Genomic DNA, 27,691 nt, shown 5'->3' on the forward strand with positions numbered 1-27,691 from the left:
AGATGCCCAGTGTCCTCAGTGACCCAAACAATGACAATAAGTGGCGTACGAGTCCGACCATGACGCCCCAGAGCCGGAACAAAGAAAAATTAACAGCCCCGCCCTGATAAATTGTCTTTAAGAGTTGTTTTTTTTCCATTTGTGAAAGGTTAAGGCCACTTAAAAAAAAATTAAAATAAAAAAAAAAACAAAACAATGAGGTTCACCCAACAAAAGGTAATCTCTCGCTGCAATCTCTTGGGAGTGCAATAGTGGTGGTGGGCGGTGGAGTTATCGGGACACCGACCGGACGCTTCTGTCTGCGTTTGTGTTGGGGAGGGGTCTGTCAGACAGCGTGGAAGTGGGGGGAGAACAAAAAATCCACTGGTCTGGTCTGTTGGTTCCCTGCCAGAGTACATCCACAAGAGTCTGGCTTGGCTTTGGAGGGAGGTGGGGGGTTGCTAAGCAGGCTGTCTGGTCCTTAACAGTGGGGGTTGGGCGGTGGAGGGTGGGGGTAAAACAGCATTCAGGGTGGGTGGGTGGGTGCCCAGGGGGGTGCACAGTCAGCCAGAGAGACACGGACAGAGTCAGTTGCTCTTTGCTCATCTTCATTGTCAAACATCTTCACCTGTTTTGGTTTTGTGTCGTTAATACTTTTTTTGTTGGTTTTTTGTTTTTCATTCAAGACAACTTTTTTTTGTTCCATCCAAAGGAGAAAAAAAAGTTACAAAAACTTAAAAGCAGCATTGTTTTATTATTTTTCTTGACAAAATCATGCACGATGGTAACCTTCATTCCCACAGCACCAGATTAGTTCTTTTTTTGCTTTCATTCGTCTTCCATCAATAGAAAAAAAAAAAATCAGTGTTGTTGACACTTTTGCATGCAAAAAGTCTTTTTCTAGCCCCTCTTGGAAAAAAAATGATGTCCCCTTATTTAGCAGCGCAACTGTGAAAAGCCTAACCTGCGATGTCCACGGATGCACTAGTGGAGGCACTAGGTGTTGATGCTGGATGCAGATCCCACCTTTTACTCCCCCCCCCCCCGTGTTGACCATAAAAAAAAAAAAGTAGAATCAGTGGTTAAAAGGTACGCGTAAAAAACGGGCATCCAGGTGGGAACCAACTAAGAATTTGATAGGGATTTTCTATATATATCTTTATTTTTATTAAAATCGTTTTGTTTTTTTTCTTTTACCTAGGCGTTCAGTGCAGCTGATCTTCAGGAGTTTAGGACACTGGGGGTCATTTTGGTAGAAGACATCCTCGAAAGAAACACCGGGACACTAAAACAATTTACACGAAAGTCAAACACACACGCGCGCGCGCCCTCTTAAAAATTCTTGCCAATTGTCACATGTATGTACACAAACTAATACAAACCCCTTTAACAACAACGACGACGACGACAGCAAGTCCATTCAGTTCAGTAAGACACAAAAGGGCTGGGATGAAATTTAACTCCAATTTATGCGGCTTGGCGACTAAAAATACCCACGACGGATGATTAAAACGGATGTAACGCACTAGGCGGCAGTCAAGGAACTTGACCAAAGCCACAGAGGGCTGCTGTTTTTTCAAAACAGCAGATAGGAAGAGAAATACAAAATAGATTTTTTTTTTCATATACATTTTAAAAGATCCTCTAAAGCACTTTCAGTTAATATTAATTCATTTTGTTTACGTATCATTCCTATCAATACCCTATGTCACTGAGGTTGATATCAATACTTCCATATTCTTTTTTTTTTGTTTCAAACTCCACTTCAGGCCACGCCCCCTGCCCCTCCTTCTTGCACAAGTTGACCAGCTGTTGTAAATCAAGAAAATGTGCAAAATCAACAACTACTTTGAACTGTTGTATGAAAACCTGAATATTCTGTGAACAATGCTACATACTTTTTTTGTTTACAAAATATAATAATGTTTCAAGATGAAAGGAGAAAAAAAAAAAAAAAAAAAAAGCTTAACCACTCCAGTACAGGTAAAAATTAAAGTCTGGTCGGTGAGTTTTGAGATCAATAAGAATGCCCATTTGCAATAATCCATTTTTTCGGCAGCCGTGCCATTCTTGCGTTTAAGAAACACTTAATTTCTGTCCAGAATACGTCTTAGAAAAAAAACAAAAAAACACAAAAACACAGATCTTAGATAACAAAAAGTTCAAAATACCACCACCCACTGAACTCAGGTATGCTCACACATGGTCTCTGGCAAAGCATACCGTCAAGTCTTGTACACTGTTAAATCCGGTTGGTTCGTGTCCAAATTCAAGCGTTAACAGACAGTCCTGTTGCTTTTAGCCACTGCTCCTCACCAGGTCGGCCATGACTGACAGAACGGGATTAAGGTCTTGAGGGAAACTTGCTTTTTTTTTTTCGGTTTCACGTTTACCAGCAGCCAAGCGATTTCCGCTTTTGCACCTCGTTTCCCTCCCCCAACACACACAGACGGTGCCGACCCACTCCACACACAAAAAAAAGTATCTCTGGGTAAAATCCCGACGCTTCGCGCATCCTTTTTTCCCCTCCGATCCGTCCCGCAGCTTCTTTTTTTTTTCTTCTCTCCCCCGCTTTAGGCCATGACGAACTCGGACTTGAGGTCCGCCTTGACGTCGGGCTTCCACACCGAGTCGTCGAAGTCCAGGTCCAGGGAGCCCTCGCTGGACATGCTGCTGTTGCTGTTGGTGCGACCGGCCTTGCGGTTGGGCATCCAGTGGTAGGGGGCCCGCTGGTCCCGCCGGGCCTTCCTGCGCAGCCGCTTCTGCTGCATCAGCAGCTGCAGGCGCTCCACCTTGCAGCGGGTCGCGCGGTTCTCCGTCTGACGAATTGGGTCACCTGCGAGAGGACGAGAGGCACGAGGTCAGACTAGGGGGGGGGGGGGGGGCTATATACATTTTTTTTTTTTTTTGCATGTGTTGGGGCGGACGGAATTTACACTGGCCAAAAAACCCAAGTCTGGATTGTGGCAAGACGTCAATACGTGTCTGGGGTGCTTTAGTGCGAGTGTCCAGCAGGAGGCAGATAAAGAAACGGCCTTGTTGATGGCGCTGGGACAGAGCGCGGATCAATGCGTCGGCACACACACACACACACACACACACACACACACACACACACACACACACACACACACACACACACACACACACACACACACACACACACACACACACACACACACACACACACACACACACACACACACACACACACACGAATCTGCAGCTTAACCTCCACCGCCGAGCGTCATTAGCCCCCTCGGAGCCATTTCATCCCCTTATCGCCGGGCGGGGGAGACCTTCTTATCCCCGAGTCTCCTTGAGGACGGCCGGCCAAGGCCGAAGGACGAAGGATGACGGCGGCTCTTTGACAGACGGCCGTCACATCTGCGCGAGCGCCTAACCGCGGATGACACGCCTGGTCGGGCGGCGGGCGGGCGGCTAAGTGCGTCGCTGGCTGTTGATGTGCCTATAGGAGAATAGCGTCTCGGGGGAGAGGCCCCGGCGCGGCGCGGTCGTGAATGCTTTTCCTACAGCAGTCGAGTGCGGCCTAATTCAATTTATGCGTATATTCAGGGGGCTGGGAAGGGAAGGAAGGCAACCACAATCTATTCGCCAGCTCCATTAGTATCTGTCTGGGAATTAAATAATTAAATAATGGGCCAGAATGTCAATAAAAACGAAGCAGAGCAGCCATCTCTGCTGCTGCGCACGCACGCGCACACATGCACAAATCCGCAATCGAGCACAAGACACAAGGATTTTGTGCACGCGCGCCCTGCACACACACACACAGGGAAGAAGTGTGCGTGTTCAACCGCGCACGCACACACACACGTGCACAGCAACAGCCGCAGTAGCTTTTAACGTGGATCGATGGCAAATTAAAAAGACCTATTGATTAAACCTTAGCTCTAGTGCAGCCATCCATCTCGGGCCCAGGACAACGCTATTGGCTTTCAATAGAAAATGCAAGCGAATGGAAATTGTAAGCAGAGGGAAAGAGGGGGAGGGAGGGAGGCAGGAGGGAAGGGGGGGAGGGAGGCAGAGAGATGTGGAGAGATCAGGTTTTTCCAGCTATTTCCCCCCCCACCCCCCCACCACCACCTTTTATTATGGCTGCAGCCTCCCACTCGCAGCTCATTGACCCAGCAGCCCCTCCAGCCCCCACTTCTCTCTCTCTCTCTCTTACCCCTTCCCTCCCCCGTTCCTCACTCCCCTAGAGACAGCCAGCTAGGTAGGTAGAGCAGAGTGGGAGTGGGGGTAGCAGACAGCAAAGTGAGGGGGGGTGGGGTGGGGGGGCGAGAAGGGAGCACTGGCGTAGGTTAAGGAATTCCTCCCCCAGGGTGCTGGGTGGGAGGGGAGAGGGTGGGGGAGAGTGGGGGTTAAGGATCAGCCGTAGGTGGCAGTTCTCCAATCGATTGTGCCCTCCGCTGTTCTTCCCCCACATCGGAATGAATTCCCGACTCTGTGTGGGCTGCACTTAACGCTCGCCCTCATTTGCTTCTCCCATCCAAGATCGTGAGTCCGTTCTTTCCTCTATTTTTCCCCCCTGCAAAAACAAAAAGGCGGAGGTGGGGAAAGCGGCCTCGGATTGGATTTGAACGGCGGCGCGGGAGTTTTTCCACTTCCTCTCCATCCCACTGCCCCCCCACTCTCACCACCACCATTGTACAGACGCTTGTGTGCATCCAGATGCTGTGCGTGAGGGCGGTGCGTCATCGACAGAGAATGGAAAGAGGAGAGGGGGGGGGGGGGGTCAGCAAAGTGTGAGTGGGAAGGCAAAGAAGAGAGAGCGGTGGGGGTGGGGGGTGTGGGGTCTCCTACATTAGAGCCATTGTTCCACTCCCTTCTGCTCCGTGTGACATTCAGATACGCTGCCACAAGGCTTGGCCCCTCCTCCTACGGCCCTCCTTCCAGACGACAGTGCAACCGCCTCTGGGCTTGAGTGGAAACATGGGCGTGCACAATGGAACGGCACAAAGCCAAACACATGCCCGCCCGCCCGCCCACCCCCCCAAAAAAATAAGATAAATAAATAAATAAATACAAAGACTGTCCAGTCGAATCACTCACCCCAGCACTACCATTGCACATTATTATTCATATTGGGGTTTTTTTTATTTAGAAGGCACTTCGCTGAAATAATGATCTAATTTCCAGAGACGTGAAATTAGCACGAGTCGACAATAAATGGGAAAAAATGCGCGCACACAGCTTAAAAGGGTAATTTAGTGGTGCCGGAGGGCTTGGCCTTTGGCTTGGCAGGAGCTCTGAGAATGTGCTTGGAGGTAAACCAACACTGTGTGTGTGTGTGTGTGTGTGTGTGTGTGTGTGTGTGTGTGTGTGTGTGCGCGTGTGTCAGAGTCACTACCGGAGCCCTGGGCGGCTGGGCCGGACACAGCTGGCCACAAGGATCTCCAGACTATGTTTACGACAGTAGGGTTATTATTAGGGCTGGCTACGAAGGACGCGCGCGCAGTCATCGCATGAATGCAGGGACCGGGACTTGACATGAACACAATAACCTTGGGGGGAGACAGACCCCTTCAAAAGGGGGGGGAGGAGGTCGAGAGATGCAGGGAAAGCAGCGCCCATGCTCACCTACGAGCATGATAACGCTGCTGCTGCTGCTGCTGCTGCTGCTGCTGACCATGCTGTCACAGATAATCTGACCCAAGTCGACTGAAGGGCACAGAGAGGATGCGAATGCCAGTCTTGCTTCCGTCTCTCCCCGTCGCTACTTCCCCTCCCTGCCAATCACACCGACGCTGCATCCATCCCTCCATTAATCCATCCATCATCCATACAAGCCATCCATCCATCCTTCCAGAGGGGCAACATTCGTCCCAACCTTCCACTCTCCTCCCTGAAGAGGCTCCGGGGCCTGTGAATACACGGAGCACTGCAGAGGGGAGGAAGAGTGGCGGAGGGTGAGGGGGAAAAAACAAGAGAGAGGCAGAGAGAAAAGGGGGGGGGGGGTGATCTATGAATAATCGATGCGTCAGTCAGTTTTCCTTGCCTTTGAGCCCGGCCCAGCAACACGGCAAGGACTGAGATAGGGAGCACGCAGGCGGGTGGAGGAGGAGTAGGGAGGATGGGGCAGGGGAGGCGGAGGACAGGCTGTGAAGGAGGGAGGAGGAGGAGGAGTGCAGCAGCAGCAGCAGCAGCAGCAGCAGCGTGCAGGACGCACAGGGAGATTAAAGGAGCTTCTCCCTCTATTGATTGCATAAAGATTGGCCTTCATTTGCGGTTGTCTTAGCGCTGTTGTTTGTTTGTTTGCATTGATAAGTCTTGTGATCTTGCACAGAGAACATTGTGTTTGCTCAGCATCCAGGAAACCAGGCAGGGGGAGGGAGGAGTGGACGGAGAAAGACAAGGAGGAGGAGGAGAGAAGCACACTGCAGCAAAGTCATTCTGCGTTTCCCCTCCCGCCACCTCCAACGGTGCGGGCAACATTAACACCCGCGTCACATCCATACCTGCCGCTCCACGTTTGTTCGGGGCTCAATGTCAACAAGTAATCAAGTCTGTTCAGCCGCCAACAGAGAAAAAATGTATTGAAAGGGGAGAAATAATAGTAAGCGCTTTGAGTTTAAGGGCAGGACGGGGGAGGGGTAATGTGTGCAAAAAAAAAAAAAAAAAAAAAAAACTTCCCCTGCGTTGCAAACTGAAGCAGCCAATCAGACGGGAGCTAATAGAAGCGTTTTGACAGCCATTAAAAGGGCAGCGGCAGCCCTGCAGGGACACGAGCTCTTCACTGACTTTTAGACTTCATTTGCATTCTCCCGCTTCCTCTCGCTCTCCTTGTCGACAATGAAAGGGCACCTGATGTGCTTGGCTGCCTTTGCTAGATAGCGGCGTGGCCCGGGTGTTCCCTCAGTTACCGGGAACACGTGTGTCGCACCACAACGTGTGCGCGTGCATGTGCACGTGTGTCTTCAGCTATGCAGGTCCAGAATTAAAAAACAGGTCTCGCCAAAGTGAGTTTACTTTAACCTTGAGAACGCACACAACGAAAGAATAATTGTGTGTTATTTACAGGCGGCAGGAGTCGGGTGACAAGGCGGCGTCTGAACAGGGGAGGAGCCAGAGGTATGAAAACCAACCTGGTGGAGTCGGGAGCCTCCTGGCTCCCTGGGAAGACTGCTGCATGTTCCGTTGTTGCAGAACGTCACCAGAAACTACGGCCAGGTCTCAAATATTGATGATAGAAACAAATGGGAGGGGAGGGGAGGAGGGGTGAGCGGAGGCGGACACCTTGAGCGCTAACTTTGCCGCAGCTTTGCCCCCTTTTCCTGCAGGTCGATGTGGAAGTGAGGCAGCTGCTATGGGAGTTATGGGGGGACTAAAAGGCAGGCCCCCTCCCAAACCCTCCCCACCCCCCCTCCCCCCCGCACCTCTCCTCCTCCTCCTCCTCCTCTCCTGGCCCACAATGGCTCCGCCTGGTGCCCTGTGTGCAGCCCCTGTCCTTGGCCCCTGCACAATGGCTTCAGCAGGACAGGGGGCCTAAGAGCCGAGGAGGTCCGCCCGACTCTGTGGAGGAATTTAGCCAACAATCAGTCTGCCAGGCCGACCCCCCGACCCCCTCCCCAAGCCTCCCCCCACTCACTCACTCACTCACTGTCTTCCTTCCACTTTAAACACAGTTCCTGGGCTAACAAATCGCCTCGCTCAGCAAAAAAAAAAAAAATTTTAAAAAAAATGATCGGGCACAGCAAAGCAAAGCCTGGAAACCAGAGCGGACATCCAAGCCTTTAACCAGGCGCGTTTTGTGGCAGATCGCAGGCGCGTGCACGCCCTCACGTGCACACTCACACTTTGGCTCTTTATTTACGCCCGTCTTCTCAGGCTTGCGCATGAACTTGCGGAGGAAAGGGTAAAGGCTCTCCGGAGACGGCCCAGCTATGTGACATTTTCGAGAGGCCGTTCCAGCATGGAGTGGGACTGCCGAGTGCACGCACACGCACACACACACACACACACAAACACAGGCACTCTGGCGAGATTGGATGCGCGGGTTACTCCTGCAGCAGAATGAAGGCACAGCATTAAGCCGCCGCCGCTGCTGCTGCGTTAAGTCCGGTAAGTCTTCCACCAGGTGGCGGCTGATAAGGCTGCCTGGAGGCGCTTAGTCACCGGCCTCCTCAGGACGCCGTGCGCTGATGGATGGAGGGACAGACGGACAGAGCCGGGGAGCACCCGCGTCCACGCAAAAAACACACACACCCGGGCGCTCATTGTCTCCGCCATTCCAAGTGTGCGTGCTTGGCGAGAGCCACTGAGACAAATTGCTTTTTCTGGAAGACGTTATTGTGACGGAGAGCGAGAGAGAGAGAGAACAGAAGGATTATTCGCTTTTTTCCTTCTCCTCTGCCCTCCGTTAATCAGTGTGAAGCGGGTGGAGTGAAGGACGGGATATGAGCACTCGTGGTGATGGACGCCGGGTCCTCCTCCTCCTCCTCCTCCTCCTCCTCCTCCTCCTCCTCCTCCCTCCCTCCCTCCTCCTCCTCAAAAAGCAAATCATTTCAGGGGGCCGCTTCATGAGAGAGAGAGCAAGAGAGAGAAAGAAAGTCTATCTACTTAAAGGTCAAATGAACACAGACGACGTATTGACGCACAGCTCGGGAGTGGAAAAGGCAAAAGGAGGAGCGAGCTGGGCGGATGGATTTAACAGACACGGCTGGTTTTTTTGGACGGCAAATGGGGAGCGGAGCGGGTGGGGGGGGGGGCAGTGTGGGCCGCTCGACAAAGAGCGACGACAATAGTGAAAGAAGAGGGGAAAAGAGGGGTGGGGGGAGTGAGGGGAGCAGCCAAGGAGAGGTCTTTCCTGAGTTAGGAAAATACAGCCTGTGTTATTCCAACTGTTCGCCGAACACTTGTAAGGGCGCTCGGGGTGACGCAGGGGAACAGCGGACACGGCCACGAGAAACATTCCGCCTGCAAAGCAGAAGGTCGGGGAATTAGGAGTTCCTGTATTGTATCCGGTTTCAGATCTGCAGCGATGCCTGATTGTCCATCCGGAAAAAAAACAAAAAAAACTGCACTCATGCAGCCTTCTGTTTACAACATCCCGCAGAAACACTGTGTTTGAGCTCCTAGCATTATTATTATTATTATCATCATCATTATTTTGTACCTTCTGTTTGTTTTGGAAGGAGGCAAAAATGAGGCCAGGAGGGTCGTCTCCAAACAGTGGCACAAGCAAAATGGGTTTCTGGGAAGTGGACCGACGGCCTGGAGGTAGCGTATTATTTTCTCAGAAAACCTTGGTTAGGTAAGTTGCGGCCAACGGGGGACCTTTAAGTGAGAGTCGTCTCTGTTGCTTTCCACACAAAGGAACACAGTAAACATTAACTGCTCCTCACTGGGACCAGACAAACACAAGTCGCAATCATCCTGACAAAGACGGGGCTTGATTTCCTCCCCAAGGCGATAAGGAAGCAACAGAGGACAATGGCGTTTCTCTGCAGCAGCCAGCGGGTCGGACTCTTCGCCACCGCCACACTGACTCAGTGTTATCTGTCCTGGAACATCTGCGCGAGACTCCACATCCTGAGTCTCTCTTGTGGGGGGGGGGAGGGGGGTCCTGAAACAATCTGAGCACAGTTGGTCCCTGAACGGTATCAGCTGACCTCCAGCACCTGTCGGCAGCCCGGCCCAGCCCGGCCCGGCCCCTGGCCATGAGGGGATGTTATACTTTGTCCAGCTCATACATGTTCCCCCAGCTGCAGCGCTACTTTAAGAGGGATGTTAAACCACCCAAAGCCTAATCTAATCTAAACATAGCCCAGCCCGAGCTGGAAGGGGTAAACCCATCTCCTTGGCGCACAAAAACAAAAGCCGACTCCACCGCCTTGACAAGTGAAGCCTGACTGAACAGGTCTGGAGACGCTTGTATTGCACTACCGAGGAGAGACCCCCCCACACACACACACACACACACACACACACACACACACACACACACACACACACACACACACACACACACACACACACACACACACACACACACACACACACACACACACACACACACACACACACACACACACACACTTCGTCTCCCACCTCTTCCTCTTTTCCTCGTCTGGCTCAAAACCCCAAGAGAGTTTTGTGCACGGCTGTTTTTGTTCTTTAATCTGACTTCTCTGTTCCCTCTTTGGCAGCGTTTTAAAGACGGTGGGAAAAAAAAAATGTTTGCTTGAACAAGACAATGTTGCAAAATCATCCCAAAAGAACCAAAAGCAAACGGCAGGGGGTGGGGGGGTTGAAGTGCGAAGACGAAGATGGAAATGAAAAATTTACCCGGCGCGGCAGAGCAACGAGCCCAGCCGAGCGAAAAAAAACACGCAGTTAGGTCACACACGTGCACGTGGCAAGAAGCAGGTGCACGCCCGCCGCCCCAGACGTTGGGCAACGGCAGGAACATCTGCTCTGAGGGACGCGCGCGACCCTAATTCGTTTGCGTGTTTCTGTGTGTGTGTGTGTGTGTGTGTGTGTGCGTGTACGCGACACGCTCGCCACGAGCGGCGGGAAGCTCCACGCCGGGGCCACTTACCAGAGGGCTTGCACATGCGGATCTGGCTCTGGCACTGCATCAGCGGGTGGAGGGTCGGCGGTGGGCTGCTGGCGCTGCCGGAGGGCACGGAGGTAGCTTTGGCAGAGAGGACTGGCACGGCGGCCACCGGCGGGGAGGGCGGGGGCGACGGGGACGAGGAGGCGGGCGGCCCGCACTGGGTCTGGTAGCGGAGCTGGGTGAGGGAGGGCGGCATGCCCTGGTAGTGGCGCGTGGCGCTCAGGAGGTCGTTGAGGATCTGCAGGATGGTGCTGATGTCTCGCCGCGGGCGCCCGTTGCTGTCCTGGCAGTTTGGGTGCAAAGTGCCTGAAGAAGGGAAAACAAAAGGGGCGGAAAGGGCATGGTTAAAATTTTCCACAATTTTAGCAGCAAAGTCCTTTAAAGTCCAAGCTTGGAACTGCAAAACCTGTGCAGATGTTGTTTTGTTTTTTTCTTTCATTTTCAGGCATGCCGCTTCTCATAAAAAGAGGCTTTCAGCTGGATCTCACTGCGCTGTGTGCATGGGGTCTTCTTGCTCCGAGCGGCAATAAGAAAAGCTCGGCGTCTCCTCACCTGAAAATGTCCCTGAGAAGACTCCGGGAGCGTGGTTCACAAAGCTCTCAATGATGGCGCCGGGTTTGCGGGAGCGCGTGGAGGGGCCGGTGGTGGCGGTGGTGGCGGTGGTGGCGGTGGCGGCGGCGGCGGTGGCGGCTGCTGCGGTGGCGGTGCCGTTGGGACTGTTGGTGCTGCAGTTGGCCTGCGGGGGGGACACACAACATGGGAACGTCCACGTGAGCGGGACGACGACGACAACACAAAGCCGCACAGTTTGCATTGTCGCGCTTACACGCGAGCATGAGATGACCCTCGCACGTGACTCATTTTTAGATGGAGGACTCATCTGTGTACCAGATTATAATTATATTTAAACGGCGAAGGGTCGCAGCGTTCCCAGGCTGAGCGCCGCTCAATCGACTGACATTTGAAAGTGAAATTGAAACGGGCGCAGAAGGTATCCATTCTCATGCGCAAATGTAAAAAGGCTCTGACTTTTGAGAGCCTGCAGAGGAAAATAGCCGTATCGGTTTTCTCAGAACCCAAATGGCCCGTCTCTCTCCCCTCTCGCCCTGCAAAGTTTGCCGCCATCTGGTTCCTATTCACTTTTCATAGGCTGCGGCACAACCAGGCGAGGTGAGGCTGGCCTGCAACATTACTTTGGCGGGGACGAGGACGCACGCGTTTGCGCACGTGCGCCTCAAAGTTATTTTTAAAAGTCACGTCATAATTCGGGCGCCGGTGATGAATTCCTGATGATAGGTCCTCGCATTAAAAAAAAATCTGATTCAGCTTCCTTAAATCTGCCTTTATTTTCTTTTCTCCTTCTGCTCATATCTTCCGTTATTTTTCCCCCCAAAGAGTCTCGATGGGAAGGATGAGGTCATATGGCACGCCAGCCTGGTTAGCGTGCGTGCGTGTGTGTGTCAGACTGTTACTTTGTTTTGGGGGGGGGGGGGAGACAGGCTGCACTTTAGTGATGACTAAATGCACTTTGGAGCACAGGCAAGCACACACACACACACTCGCACGCACACAAATTCAAACCAAAACCACAGGATCGCCCTCGTGCTGCTGGAATATCCCACTAATCTAATAAGCCTGACTGAGGTTGATTTAGTTGTGTGTGCGTCTCATTGGGGTCACATGGTCGCTGCACACCCCTGCCGTTGTTCATTCACCAGGAGGTTAAAAGTCTATGACATCAGTAAAATCTGCTTTGTTGCAGGTCTTTCGCATTTACTCAAATATAAAAACACATTCAGCCATTCTTGAGATTGATTTTTTTTTCCCGGAGCTCTAGATTCACTAGAAATATTTTGGTGGAGGCTCACCTCAGGGCAGAGGACCGGGGCTACAGGGCTCGCCTGGCTGATGTCGTGGCTGGGTTGGCCTGAGGGAGGCTGCTGGAAGTGGTGGTGTTGGTGGTGGTGGCTGTGGTGGTGGCTGTTGTTGTTATGGTGGTGGTGGTGGTGATTGTGGTGGTGGTGGTGGTGGTGGTGGGCCGGAGTACGGAAAAGGCTCCCCGGGATGTGAGACGGGCGGGGGGAGTGGGGCTGCGGAGGGGGCGTGGCCGGGCCGCAGTGACTGGAGGAGGGCATCTGGTGGTAGATGGGCGGGAGGCTCTGGGGGTGCGTGGGGGGCAGCGGGAAGGCGGGTGGGGACGCAGGCGACGAGGGCGCCGACGGCACCAGGTGGGGCTGGGGCAGGTGGGGGGCGGGGTGAGCGTGCGGGTGGTGGGGGTGCTGCTGGGGGTGAGGGTGGGGCACCCGCGGGTGAGCCGCCGCCGCCGCCGCCGGCTGCCCCGCCGAGGCCTCCGAGCTGCCGCGGCTGATGAGGTGGCGGTGGCCGCCGGACTGCTGAGCCGCCAGCTGGAGCTGCACGAACATCATGTGATCGCCCACACGCAGGGCCAGGGTGAGGGGGGAGCGGCCGGACAGGAAGTCACTGACCTGCAGACAGACAAAAAGAAAGAGACACAACTTTTTACATTTGCATTGCAATAAAATAAAAGCATGAAAATAACACGAGGCTCCACGTGATGTCATGCCAAGACGTCCCAGCTGACAAGCAGCTGATTGTACCAGTTTTGTCAATCAGTGAGCAACTCATTAACAGTCTCTTGTGCAACAATGCCTGCTGCTTGTCAAAATCAGAGAACAGCTGAGTGGAGCCGTCGGCCAAATTACTGTATATATTACTGGTTGCATTGGGCTTTTTTTTTCCCAGAATGAACTAAAGTGATATTGATTTTATTCTTGCTAAAGTCTGCCAAAAGGTTACCAGCGGGTTTTTTTCCGCTTTAAAAAGCAAAAACATCCTCCTGTGCATGTTGGCCCGCCATAAACGTACAGTCCACCTCGTGCACGGCCGCACCAACGCAAACAACAGCGCATTGAGCTCTGCCCTCTGACAGATACGCCGCATTAGCCCATCGCACAATCAATCACCATTCTGCAACACACTGGCCTATTTACATCTGCCGGGGAGCGGCGGTGGTGGCGGTGGTGGCGGCTGAGGGGACCCATTGGAAAGCTTGCACACAAATAGAGGCCAGAGGACTCCTTCGCCTCCCACTGCGCCCTCGGTCCATTCTTAGTCAGCAGTGTCATTCAGCTCGAAGGGACAGAGGCCACCCTTCTGTCTGGCCCCAGGCCTGAAAAATCAGTCCCACGTCCAGGAAATACACCCCGCCTGCCTCGCAAACACAGAGAGGCCGATTGTCCACGGCGGATCTGGAATGGCTGCCCATTTTTGGATCTCTGGCAACCTATAACAAGGGGCCAAGTGTGGGAGGGGTGCTGGGGGGGGCAGGGGGGGGGGGGATCGCTGTCCCCCACCACCCCTGTCCACGGCCCGGATGGACTCGCACTAAACGGGATTTTGGCCCGGGGAATCTCCCTCCGCCACATAGGCCCTCTGTTGCCTGCTGCAGCTTTGCTGATGTTGTAGCGACGGGAGGCATTCAGGGGTCACAGGGCGGCTTCTTCTCGGGTTCCGGCCAAAGGTGACACCTCATGTGCGAAGCAGAGAAAAGCAACACCCTGGCTAACGCAAAGTGACGTCTCTCTGCTGAGCTACTGCAACCCCTTCCTGGTGAGGGTGCACAGGCGGAGGAGGTGGATGGGAGACGCTTAAAGCGACAAAGCAGAAATACAAGTGGTGGATGGGCAAACGTGGGGATGGGATGGGATGGAGGGAGCAGAGGCCTCCCCTCAGACCAGGAGGCCTTTGGAGTGTGCTTGTGAGGCTTTGGCCTGCAGTTAACCCTGTGGATCACTGGGCTCTGGCCTCCATCACTCCTCTTGCTCTTCTTCTGCTGCTTATTTATTTCTCTATCGACCGCCGCCTCTCTGTTGCCAGGGTGACCTTTGCACATTGGTATTGACACGGTGCGGAAAGGAGGATAGAGAGAGAGAGAGAGAGAGAGAGAGAGAGAGGAGTGGCAGGTGAAAGGACACGCGGGGCGGAGGGTGGCAGGGAAGTGGTGGTGGTGGGTGGGGGTTCAGGATGATCCAACGTGTAAATAATCAACAGCTGAGGTGGCCACTAATCAGCAGGGTGGCGGAAGAGCGAGTCGGGTTCTCGTCCCTGTCAGCGATGTTGGCTCGATCACGTTGTTGTTGCGCAAGACGGTGAACTCAGCAGGGTGGGGTGGGAAGACAGCCGGGGCAGGGCGGGGCTGACTGGGCGGGGCGGGGCAGGGCGGGGCTACCTGACAGGACTGCACGAAACCACACGTACAAAAGGTCACCTGCCAAAACAAGGAGCCTCTGTGTGCAACGTGTGTGTGTGTGTGTGTGTGTGTATATGGCTGCAGGGGTGGGAGGGCGGCGTCACAGGAGTGGGTGGAGGGGTGAGGAGGGTGAGGGTGAAGAGGAGGAGTGACTGACAGCTATCAGGAGAATGAGTCGGCAGTTTGCCAACCCACAACAAACCAGGCAGACAAAGAAACGGACGCGCACGCCGAGTGGAAGACCCCCGGGGGAGACAATCAGCCCAGTGTTTGCTTAAAGGAAGGGGGGCGGGGGGGAGGAAAACTCTCGAGACTTGCATTACTGTGTGTGTGTCTTTGATACTGCTCGCAAGTCTGATCCCATATCGTCTTACAGTACAGCCCAGACTGTGTCAACATCCAGTTGGGACAGGTTACACATGACAAAGTGCCTCCAGTGAACTTGTCCTGGGATTCAGCTTCCCAGCAGACATGACTGCTGGCACAGAAAGATAAAAAAAACAAAAACAAAAAACCCCACAGGTCCCAAAAATGCGCCCCCCCCCCCCCCATCCCCCCCGCCGCCTCCCCCCACTCGCCTCTCTTTGTTCCTCCCTCACCTTGTCAGAGCTGCTTGGAGAAGATCAACGATACTGCAGGAATGGACTCTGACTACACTCTGGGACACATTTGAGTGCACACGGTTACACTGAGGCTGTGTTTAGGCCAGCCGGCCCTGAGTTTACATGCAATTTCTTTGAAGAAAACCCAAGTTTGGACTTTCCTTCTTCTCTTCTGTAAACGCACGCGAGGGGGAAAGTGAGAAAAAGGGGAGTGCGGTGAGTGACAGCGAGGGAAACAGAGCGCCGGGCTGATTACTACTGTGGATTATTCAAAACCGCCGAGACGAAATCCATGCACTCCTACCGAGCACCCGGTGCCACATTTGCAGGCTTCAAATTAGACCGCCTCGCAGTCATTTTGCCTCCTGGTGCAAAAAAAGCTAAATAAAAAAAAGGTGGGGCGTAGAAGCTGCGGCCAGAGGAACCTGACGTGTTTACAGGGAAAACAACAACAGCGCAACGGTGGCTAGGAGTCACAAACAGCGAGGGGCGGGGGTGGGGGTGGGGTATAAGACCATCACCGCTGCCGCTTTAGACGGCGACGCCGCGTCAACCTGAAAATACCAAAGTGTTTCTGTGGCCTGGTGGCGTTTTCACAGCGACCGAGTGGAAACCAGCAGCGCTTCCATCCAAGAGACGCGAAGATTGAACACGCTGCAGTAACCAAGCCTGGTCTGTAGCTGGCGATGTGGGGCCGATTCTCCAGCGAAAAGTGAAAAAGAAATCCTTCCGTGTCGCGTTCAGCACAAAAGTCTTCGTGTGTCGATGCTACAAACTGGGACTCAAACCACAGCCAGTGTTTTATCCAACTGACTGACTGGCCGGGTGGCGATTTGTTTTTGTCTGGAAGCAGGTTGGCAGTTTAACAGAAGGGGATGCTGCGCAGCCACGGTTGGGGGAGCGAGATAAGGGGCAGCCAGGAGAGAGAGAGTGAGCGAGCGAGCGAGTGGGGATATAAGGATAGCGGGGAGATGGAGGGGGGAGGCAGGGGAGTGAGATGCGGGCAATGGGGGTAGGGTGTCAGAAGTGGTGGTGGTGGTGGTGGGTGATGAAATATTCAGTGAGAGTGTGCCTCTGGCTTCTTCCCTCCCTTCTTTCTCTCTCTGTCTCTCTCTCCCCCTCTCTCCCTCTTCCTCCTTTCGACATCTCTGGCTGACAGTTTTATTTATTGGGGTCCCTGTGGTTCAAGGAACTCATTTGCAGTCGCTCTTCCTTTGCACACTAAGCGAACTAAAGGGGGGAGGGAGATAAGGAGCGAGAGGGAGAGCGAGAGAGAGAGAGGGCGGGAGGGGAAGATAGAGAGCGCTGGCAGCACTGAGCTGACATTCATGAACAACTGAGCAGCTTTGTGCCACAGAAAAGAGGATCGAGGAGGACTGGAGGGCGGGACCGAGGGGAGGGGGATGGGAGGAGGAGCAGGAGGAGGAAGAGGAGGGAAGCCGTCTCCACTCCAGCGGCTTACCTGTCCAGCCTTGGGGCTGGAAAGGTGTAGTTCAAAAACATGGAGGAAAAAAAAAAAAAAAAAGGAACCCCTGCACAGTAACCCTCCCATTGACTGAGATGTTTTGATCGCGACGGGGCGCCGTCGACACACATCAGCTAAATAACAGCGACGGCTATCAGGAAAGAGAGGCGAGGAGAGAGAGCGAGAGAAAAATCAATCGCCCATCAAGGACTAAATCCTCAGAAAACAGCCGGGGGTGGTCTTCAAAAGGGTCCTGGCGGAGAGACGGGCGCTGCCTGATGGCAAACAGAAACGGGGGTGGCGGTGGTGGGGGAGGGGCCGCTCACCTCCGTCTATGTGGCAGAGATCAGGGAGGCAAAGTTCACCGTGATCATGTTGCAGCCGGGGACCTCGGCGCCAACAACTGGTCGTCCGCGCCAACCCTGGACCTCCACCGGCGCCCATGAGGAGCTTTTTTTTTTTCTTAACGGCGCCTCGTCGTTGGGGTTTAAACACGACCCCGTAGAGGAACCAGTCTACAGACGCAACATCCACACGTACAGCAGCCGACCACCGAGGTAGAGCTCTACTGGTAGAGCTGTTAGGGGAGCTGGTGGGAACCAGACGCGCAGAAGCAGGATTGGATGGAGAAAAGAAGGAAGAAGAAAATACGCCATAAGAAAGAATAAAAAAAGAGGGGGAGGCTGCATCAATAAATAAATAAATTCTCTCTGCGATTCCTTTTCCTTGGAGATCTGGCAGCAACATATGCCCAGTTTACTTCATTAGGGCCTGATGGCGGCTCTCAGACGTGACATTCCTCGGCCCCAGTCCTCCCACGCAGTCCCCACCCCTCACCCCTCACCCCCTGAACGCCTCACGACGCCTGCTACTCCAGCCACAAAGGCCGAGTGCCGCCAGGGAATGGCCAACAATGACGGTCACGACTCAAACACAGGAGAAATAACAACCACCCTCCCCGCCTGGCCGCTCAACAAAGGAAGAGGGTGTGTGTTGGGGGGGCAGCGGCGGCGCATTAAAAATGGATGTTGCCACATTCACACGCGCACGCAGATGTGATCAAATGCGACCGGCAGACGCATAAACACAATGGCACAATGAAAATCCCCGGCGAAATCCACCTCAACCTTGAATGTCCCGCGACGCACCTTGATATGCCTGCACTTATCCCGGCACACACACCCCCTCCCCACCACCACCCGCCTCCCCACCGCGCATTTAGGCATCACAAAGGGGATTACACAGGTGCAAGAAAAAAAGAAAGAAAGAAAGAAAGAAAGAAAAAGAGGCTGCGCGTGATCAGCTTATTAATGCAATTTTCAAGGCCAGGATTTACATGAGCCGAGAGAGAAAAGAGCCTTTGAGATGGCCATTGTTTCTCATCGGGCGCACGACTCCATTCACGTCCGGCAAACAAATTCATTTCTGCCGCTTTGATTTAGGTAACAACAACATAAAAAAAAGGCAAATTAGCATTCTAAAGAGCAAAGATTGCCTCTTTCGTAATGCGCGCACGTCTGAAAAGCCTTCGTTTTTCGACCCGCGGGCAGGAAGGACAGAAGGCACAACGAGCCGTAGAAGAAAAAAAATGGATAGCAGAGGTTCCGCACTTATTGACCCAAAAAACTGACACGCTTTGCAATTCCATGCACTCCCAAATCCTCAATACTATTACCCTGCAATGATTTCCAGTGGCGCCAATCCTTGCGATTGCGCGGCAGCCAGATACAGTGGCAGTAAAAAAAAAAAAAAAAAAAAAAAAGTACATGGAAAAACCGACGTCCCTGCGCATTGAGCCGTTTGACAAAAACCTCTGTGGAGTCAGGAGCTCTGCTTCACGTTTTTCCAAACGCTGTGTTCCTGGATCATAGGTTGCCACACATGGCTGCTACATTATCTCACATAGGTGGATTTGGCATGTTCAGCACACAAAAACATCCATCAATGTATCTATACTCCCTACATGTCCCCTCTGTCGACTCACTAGCATGCAGTGTGTCTGTTTCTAGTTGCACTGACAACTGTGCCAACCCCCTTTTCCTGTGGAGGAAGAGGAGGCATCCATCATCAGGAGGAAGAAGGAAAGGGGGGGGGGTGGAATAAGTGGAGCAGAGGCATGGCGGCGTATATTCCGCTGGGGGTGTGAGGAATACGACGAGCCAAGGCCTCCTCCTCCTTCCCGGTGCTAGGCGTGTGAAGTTGTTCAAGGCAAAAGAATTTGTCAATCGGGCCGCCTGCCGAGCGTCGCTCCAGCTGGGCCGCACATCGATTCTGAAACCTGTACGCTCGCTGCCGCCGCCTTCGATTTGGGTTACAAGTGAGTGGATGGAATAGGCGGTGGGTGGGTGGGGGGGGGGGGCAAAAGGAGGGGGAGTGTTCGGTGGGTGGAGGCCGACTTAAAGGGTGACCCCTCAATCACCGCTGAGTGTTTGAGGGACTGTCAGCTGGGCAGGTCGGCTGCTGAAGACAGGAACAAAGAGGGGGCTGGGGTGGGGGGAGGGGTGGCGGTGATGGGGGGGGGGGGGGGTCGGGCGGGTTGATGCCTGCCTGCCTGCCTGCCTGCCTGCCGCACGGCTTCTCTTCCAACATCAATGTGCATCAATGAGCAAATAGCCCCCATGTGCTGAGAGCCACACATAATCCTCCCCCATATTTTTTTGTGTGTTGTTGTCAAATACCAAAATCAATACGGGACGAGCTGATGTCACCGCTTCAACACGGCCCAGAAAGACTAAACGCTGTTTTCCCCCCCTTTCAACTGCTCCCCGCATAAGTATTCATTCATTTTTACTATTGGGATCAGACATTTTCTCATTCTGCGAGCGGGATCAGAAATCCTCTTAAATATATCCTCTCAGTTCTTTCTGTGTGTGTGTGTGTGTGTGTGTGTGTGTGTGTGTGTGTGTGTGTGTGCGTGTGCGTCCAGCTGCATATGTAAGCTGTACAACAGAGGCTCCATGCAGTAGGCAGAATGGAGAAGAGGGTAGAGCAGGCAACTGTGTTCTGATGGGCTGTCAGGGAGGCAGTGGCTTAATACAGCTTAGATGTCATGCATAAAAAAGAGAGGCGGAAGGGGGGGGGGGGGGGGGGGTTTAAAAAAAAAAAAGTCTAGCAAGAAGGATTTAGGGCAGCCAGGATTGTCCTCTCCATCCAAAAAAATGCCAGCCATCATCATCATCATCATCATCATCATCATCGGTCAGAACTGGAGCTGGCCTTGCAAACCGCAGCACGTTGGAATTACAGGCCTGTTAAGCGCAAATACGCAAAAGAAAAATATTCATTTTGATAATTGCAGAGGTTCCGTTTCTGTAGAACCGTAGAACATCCTCTGCAGCAGAGACGCCTGAACCAGGCCTGGGAGACGTCACGTTCCGCTCGGCCAGCCGGTCTGTCAGCCAGATAGGAGGAGAGGCTGACATAAAGCCCTTCAATGCTGTGAACACACTCACTTCCTGCAGGGAGGGGGGGCTAAAAAAAAAAAAAAAAAGAAAGAAAAACTCCACCTGGGAACCTCGGGGGGGGGGGGGGGGGGGGGGGGGGGGGCGCGTTGAAGGAAGTCGCTTCTGCAGCAGCAGCAACAGCAGCAGCAGCAGCAGCAGCAGGATCCGGGGCAACAATCGCCGCCAACACAAACCCCGGGGCTATTTTGGGGGCGCTTAGGCATATCAGTTATCATGTCAGACACTTTTAAGAGCTAAGTGCATTGATTGATTTTTGATAGCCCCCCCGAGTGAGGCAGGGAGGCCGCGAGGAAACCAGGAGGGGGAAGCTTTTGTGCTTCTATTTTCTAATCTCACTCGGATGCTTAATCTCTTCGCAATCTATATCGTTCCTTTTCCGCTTCATGAATTATAAAGAAGAATCAATCCACCCCCCTATTATATAAAAAACACACACACTAAAACAGCTTCATGCCTCCTTCTCAACCTTTTTACCCAGCGATTGTTCCTACTGCGGTGCCTTTTTTCATTTTTAATTTAATCCCCTCTCTCTCGCTCTCTCTGGGAGATCTTTGTTATGCCGTCACAATAAGAGCATCGCAGCAGCCGTGCTGTGGTGTAAGCACTTTTTTTTTGGAGGGGTGGGGGGGGGGGGCGGGGTGAAAAACAGAACCATCCGAGTGGAAAGAAACCAGGCGCAGCAGCGCTCCTCTGGCGTGGCCAGCGCATCATCATCATCATCATCATCAACTGCTGCCTCTGGATGGAAACGGGCCAGCGTGCAGGCGTGCAGCTGCCCGGCCAGAGCAGAACGGCATGATGTGCATCCAGCAACAGACTGCGTGCGCAGGTTAACGTGCACGCACACACACACACACACCCACCCACCCCTACACGTGTGCAGTCATCTGTTGTCAAGGTTCACGCGGCGATCAGGATTTCCAGCACCGAAGCGAATACGAGGTGAACCGCGGACGCAATATCTCCTCCGATCAGCCCCGCGTCATTTCATTTGAATTAAGGTTTAAAAAAAATCTGACAACGCAGCATCGACCCTTTGAACGCAATCCTACTGTGTGAACGCAGCAGCAGCAGCAGCAGCTGACTGACTGACTGACGCGCTCATTTCCTTACATCAGCGTTCGGTTTCACCATCCCCGCCGCTGTTTTGACATCAGTCAGCACTCGGCGGCAGCGACGGCTGCTGCACTTGCGTACATGCCGGCGTTACCCAACGCCACGGGAGGAAGCGGATCTGAGTCAGTCAGTCAGCTGCGCGCCGCTTCCTACGTCACGCCCTGTGTCTGCGTGCGTCCAGCCCGCTCGCTTCTCAGCGGCACAGAGCAAGAGGGAGCTCGCTGCCACGCTTTGTTTTTTTTCTCTCTCTCTCTCTTCTTTCTCGCTTTACTCTCACTGCTGATCTTTTTTTTTTTTTGGTGGGGAGACCGGGGGGGAAGCTGGTTGGGGAGTGACTCATGCGACTCTGTGACTCAAATGCATAGCGTACTTCTGCAGGCCTGCGGAGCCTTCTTCGCACTGTAAAGCGGACGGGGTGTCAGGCCTCATTCTGGGTGCGTGCGCGAGAGAGCCGAGCGACACTTCCAGGAACTCTATGCTAATAGTGCGCGTGTGTGTGTGTGTGTGTGTGCGAAGGCCATCTACTGATGATCCAGCGCTCTATTTATGACTGAGTGAGCCTTAGAGTGACTCTCCACGCAGACACAGCACACTTCCTGGAAACTTGCCTGTGCGTGCATGCGTGTTCGTGCAGGCGCGTGTGCGCGTTGGCGCATTTAATGCAGGGGGAGCAGAGAAGAGCGAGAGATTGCAGATAGAGGCAGAAACAGAAGCACGGCAAAGAGTGCTGCATATGTGTGTGTGTGTGTGTGTGTGTGTGTGTGTGTGTGTGTGTGTGTGTGTGTGTGTGTGTGAGAGAGAGTGCGAGTGTGTGTGGACCGTTTCTCACACAGGCTCGCAAATAAGCCTTTCTTCACCCTGTGCTTCCCACAGCGACACACACACACACACACACACACACACACACACACATGCACGCTATCACAGATGTTACTAGGATACAGGAGGGTGTTGCTGCTTATTATATCCCCACAGCTCACGCTAGATGTCTGGCTCGGCTCGGCTTGTTTAAGAGGCTGAGATTAGACAAGTAAAGAGGCTTTCGCTCGTGCAGCCTGCTCATCTCATCTCCTTTTCTGCCTGTATCGGCCCCCATCTCACCGCTGCTGTGCCTCCTCAAAAACCTTGTGGCCCCCCCCCCCCGATGGGCAGATGGGGGTGAAAAAAACAAAACAAAAGAAAAAAAAGGCGAGCACATACACACAAATGGCACAGAGCTCAGCTCACGTCACAGGAAGGAGAGTAAGTCTGCCAAGAGTCGGGAGAGGACAGGAGGAGGAGTTGATGAAGCCTCTTACCTGAGTTTCTGTTAAACTCTCCAAAGCTTGCATTACTGACTGTTCTGGCCTGGATGCTTGAGACTGCAAATGAAGGGGGAAAAAAAGAGAGAGGGAGTGGGGATTAGCAGGTACTGTTACCGCAACCGTTTCTGCATTCTCAAAACTCAAACCACAACACAGCCGGCGGAGTCTCACCATTAATCCTGCTTCGACTGTTGGTACAAGCGTTAACTTGCTCCCGTCAGAGATTCCTAGATCCTGGAGTTTGCCTGAACTGAGTCGCCTGCAGGGTCGGAGAGCAGAACGAGATAATTAGACCGCGCTGACAATATCTTCTTTCATACACACGCACGCGTGCACGAACACACGCACACAGAACTCAGCCAGGAGGCAGACAGACTTCAAAACTAGTTTGGAAAAGAGCCGTGGGTGAAAGAGCGCTATGAAAGAGAAGTATTGATTGGGCTGTCAAATTTCAATTTCAAGTATAGTGGAGCCTGACAAGTGCTCGCAGTGGATATCGCACACGGCTGCCACTTGCCTAAGTGAAGGTAACTATTTTCTTTTAGCATTCCAGGTTCTTGACAAATTGAAATGGGACGCGCTTCGCCGAAAACCCGAGACCGCAACAATTAAAAAGGAGAGATAAACAGTGAAGAGTTTCTGAGGAGCCGTGGCACTTTGTGACTGGGGTTTGACTGTGATGTTTGGTGCAAAGAGGGAGTGCCTGCGCCGCGCCGCTGCAGAAATGGCCGTTGCATTTAACAGCAAAATAATGCATGCAAGTGTTTGACTCCTGCTGCGGTGGAATAACCCGGGTGTAACCCCAGTCCAGCTGACCAGAGCACTCACTGTGGAAACCAGAGATTGTGTGGGTCTACAGTTTGAGGAGGAGGGGAGGGAGGGGTTGAAAAGGGTGGCGGTGGGGTGGGCGGGTTTTGGGTTCTAAAGAGTAATGTGATTTATTGGGCGATTAACAATGAGTGGGGTGGGCTGGTGGGGCAGGGCTGGAAAACAATGCTGTTTGAACGAAGACTCCCTACTGATTTTTATTTTTCTTCCCTCTTTCTCTCGCCCTCCCTCGTCTCTGCATAACAACACTACCTGCACCATTGTTTGCTCGTTCAACCTGGGCGTGAGTCGGAGACCGCTGTCGGCTCTTTTTTTTTTTTTTGCGTGTTTAACCAAGTAAAAGGTTTCTCTAATTACAACCTCGCCCATGCAGCACTGCAACGGATGCATCTAATGCTAATGTAGCCCTAAGGAAGAGGGGGGAGGAGAGAGAGCGAGAAAAAAAAAAAGCAGCCAGATGCCTCCCAGTTTAAAGGGCTGTTCTGCTGCTCCTGAGCTATTACAGTCAAACTGCAAAACACACTTTGTAGTGCAACATACACTCGCCTTCAGGAAGTATGAAGCTGAATGATAGATGTGAGCAACGTATGCACAGGCAGTAGGCGGCCGCAGAGCAACAGCAGGATCCCTTTGACTTGTCCCATCAATGTGCAACGGGCTTAGACTCTTGCAGCACAAGTAAAAATCAGCCCAGGCTTCGCAATTTATTTATTTATTTTTTGTTCTAATGAAGGAGGCGCAAATCGATGCGAGCCCGCGCATCAATACTGTTCCAGTGACCGGCGCGTCCCCAATACGCAATTCCAATAGCGTGCGTACTGACCGTCAGTGGCTTCCTTGGCCGTATTGACAAGGCAGCCAAGGTTGAATGTGCATCTCCTCTCGAGAACTCAGTCACGCATCAAAAACCAAAGTATGGATTTGAACACTTGGAGGGCTTGGGGGGGGCAGCCGGTCAATGTGATTCAATCGCGTTGGAATTTTCAGCCTTTGGGTTCAATTGTGTGGGTGCACAGCAGAGCTCCAGAGGGGATAGTATTGGGACAAAAAGCACAGACATGCAGGAGAAAGAGATGGTGGTGTTGTGAGAGTGTGTGTGTGTGTGTGGGGGGGGGGGGTTGCTGCGCAGCACTTTGCCGTATCTACTCACGTTTCTTTGTGCAGCAGAGCGAGTCTCTCCTTGGGCACTCGGAGTTTCTGCGACAGCCTCCGTTTCAGACCCTCCACGGTCTCCTCCTGGGGCAGCGAGAGCTCGAAGCGGGTGCCGGTGGTGGAGTGGATGTACAGGTTCATGGAGGGCTCCGTCGGGACGGCCTCGCAGGACGAAGCGGCCCCGCGACTGGTGCAGCTCCGGGCGCTGGGATGCTGGTCCATCCGATAACCTGTGGTCGCAGAGCGGCGAGGAGGAGGAGGAGGAGGATGTGGTGGTGAGGAGGAGACGAGGGCGAGCAGGAGGAAGGTGCGCTACGGCGACCGTCCCGTGTTCTGCAGCCGAGCGGACGGCAGCATTCAGAGAGCGGCTCGTCTCTCCGCCTTCAATGAGCGAGCTCTCCGGGAGTCACAATCGAAGCCAGTCGGTCTCCTCTCTGGGTCGATACCATGAGAATATTCCCCAGCAGGAAAGTCAACAACGCACGGTTCGCGACGCTCTTTGTTTGCTCTTTTTTTTTTATCGTCTCACCCGCACTCGGAGTCTTTTCTCTCTCTCTCTCTCCTCTTTTTAAAATGCTACATGGACCACAGAAAGAAAGAAAAAAAGGCAGGGACGCAAGAATGTCAGCGGAAAAACGCCATGGACGCACACTGACGCAACGGCTAGCTTAAAAAATACAACACAAAAAAACGTATATAACCGGGCGATTCAATGTAAACGCAAATACATTCCTTCTCGCGTGTGTGTGTGTGTGGGGAGGGGGATAGAAAAAAAAAATAAAACAACACGGTCCGGTTGAGCTGCGAAGCCTCGTTGCGCGGCGAAGTAAAGGTGGGGGAGCAGAAATAGGCTCTTCGCGGCGCAGCCCTCCTCGCAGTCGCGGCAGCTCCGGTGAAATATCGACGAGAAACCGAGTCACAAAGTATCCCCACTTCCACCATCGATAAAATACGCCCACAGACTCCGGGGCGAGCGTGGGCCAATCACGGCAGCGCTCCTACGGCAAGGGCTCAGCGGCTCGGCCAATGGCGGGCCGAGATTCACACCCACGTGGAGGGCAGCCGAGTTAAGGCCATTCATAATAAATTACAGCGATACAGCGGTGTGTGTGTGTGTGTGTGTGTGTGTGTGTGTGTGTGTCGGTTTTTCTAAAGAACTCCAGCCGAGCTGAGGCGTTTCTGTTAAGAAAATAAAGCGTTAAATTTACTAGTATCATAGCTGTTTTTTTTGTTTTGTTCAGGTTTTTATTAATTTTCAGCCACGGTCTCGGGTTTTCTCCGATCCAAATTCGTCCATTTATTTATGCAATGAGTAGAAGTAGATTAAAATGTTTATCAATGCAAACACAATTTAATGCATTTTAAATTCGACAGGCCGCTGCTGCTGCGTCACGCTTCCAAGGACTGGCTTGGTACACTGCTTACTAAGTAAGCAGTGTAAGGTCACATGATGGTATCTAATGTTGATGAATTACTTAATTAAAAAAAAAAAAGAAAAACAGGCAGTGGATTTTTATAAATGAGGCAATCCGGCACAGGTACCTGCTCACCTGTGTACTGAAATCCTCACCGACGAGCTCAGGCTTGGACGGGCAAAAAAGGAGAGGCACGGTCGCCACCCAGCGGCCACCGACGAGAACGATGACAACTTTACACGAGTCAGATCGGCTGGATTCAACAATGGGAGAAGATATCCTCGAGTTTGCATTGCGCAATATTCTCGTCAAATAAATTGAACAATAAATAAATGAGCATATAGAGAAGGTCTGCAGTCACAGTTTGGGTTGGGTTTTCTTTATTTCCGTCGTCACGTCATCGCATCATGATTCAACAACAGCGCACTATCAGTAGATACCTACATGTCACCAACTTCATCTCTCAAATGCGGTAACCGTGACACGCTCCCTGCACTGTTCCTGTTCAAGTGAAGTGTCTCAGCCACTTTACTGGCAACAACACGCTGCCATCGATCCGCCGCCGACGGTGCGCTCGTCTCCCCGAATCGATGCGTGACACGCCGACGCAGCGCAACAAAGGCGTCAAAGAAGTCAAACTATTAAGTCCGAGGCGTCAAACAGAAACACGCGAGTCCAAACTGCAGCGCCGAGTGACGCACCGTGTGGAAACAGACCGTGCTTTACTCACCGATGACCGTGGCGAGAACCGTGAAGCGCCGCTCCGAGTTGTGCTGTGTCGCTGTGCGTTCCCCCAGCTTTGGCATGTAATATTCCGAGGACAAAAGCTCCAAAACACGTTCAATATCCACAGTGTTCTCAGATTAGAAGGGTCGGATGGGTGGTGAGAGGGGGGGGCGGTGCGTGTTGTGTCCCGCCGCAGCCGCCGCGTCCAACGTTACGCACCGATGACAAAAGCTCAGCACTGACAACAAGGAGCCGAACTTTACGCACGAAGGTTCGGTGGGCCTTTGTTCCCTCGCCGGCTTGTTCTCTTTCTGTCTCTCGGCAATGGAAGCGTGGCAGAGAAGGTGAGACACCTCTTATCGGACACCTCTGAGGGTTATGGGTGGAGTGCGCGCGCCTCGTTATGTCAGATTTAAGGTGGCTCCGGAGGGAAGGAATGTGCGTGTGTGTGCGTAATAATAATAAAGTGGCGGCGGGTAAAGTTACGCGAGTGTGACAAACGCCGCGGCTGCCAACTTCAGCCGAGGGGACAACAACACCGAAATAGGAACTAATAAGCGGAGTGGCGTGTTGTGTGTGTATGTGTAGGTTTTTTTTTCGCGTTAATATTTTTACCACCTTAACAAAACGTCGCTTGCAACGCTTTCCCGATATTAGGGGTGTTGCCCTTTTTTTTCTTTTTCTTTTTTTTTGACGACATAGAGAAACTTGTCGCCGGGCAACAGGGCAGGTAAACAGGCTCCTTGGAAACCACGCCAGGCGCACCGGTAAACAACACTCTTACCGGC

The 27,691-nt window shown here is 52.8% G+C and overlaps 1 protein-coding gene across 1 annotated transcript; it reads right to left on the reverse strand.

Annotated features, from left to right (window-relative positions):
- Positions 1 to 713: 713 nt before the first annotated feature.
- Positions 714 to 27,265, reverse strand: midn (midnolin). Its single transcript, XM_076039581.1, has 8 exons — positions 26,908 to 27,265; positions 24,761 to 24,992; positions 22,954 to 23,041; positions 22,777 to 22,839; positions 12,430 to 13,047; positions 11,114 to 11,297; positions 10,544 to 10,867; positions 714 to 2,815 (listed from the first exon to the last, which is right to left on the reverse strand). Exons 1-8 carry the CDS (start codon positions 26,981 to 26,983, stop codon positions 2,553 to 2,555), a joined length of 1,848 nt encoding a protein of 615 aa, XP_075895696.1. The 5' UTR covers positions 26,984 to 27,265; the 3' UTR covers positions 714 to 2,552.
- Positions 27,266 to 27,691: the final 426 nt, after the last annotated feature.

The sequence above is a fragment of the Nelusetta ayraudi genome, unplaced genomic scaffold (assembly GCF_046127955.1).
Source record: "Nelusetta ayraudi isolate G7.1 ecotype Tasmania unplaced genomic scaffold, CSIRO-AGI_Nayr_v1 ptg000059l, whole genome shotgun sequence".
Lineage (NCBI taxonomy): Eukaryota > Metazoa > Chordata > Actinopteri > Tetraodontiformes > Monacanthidae > Nelusetta > Nelusetta ayraudi.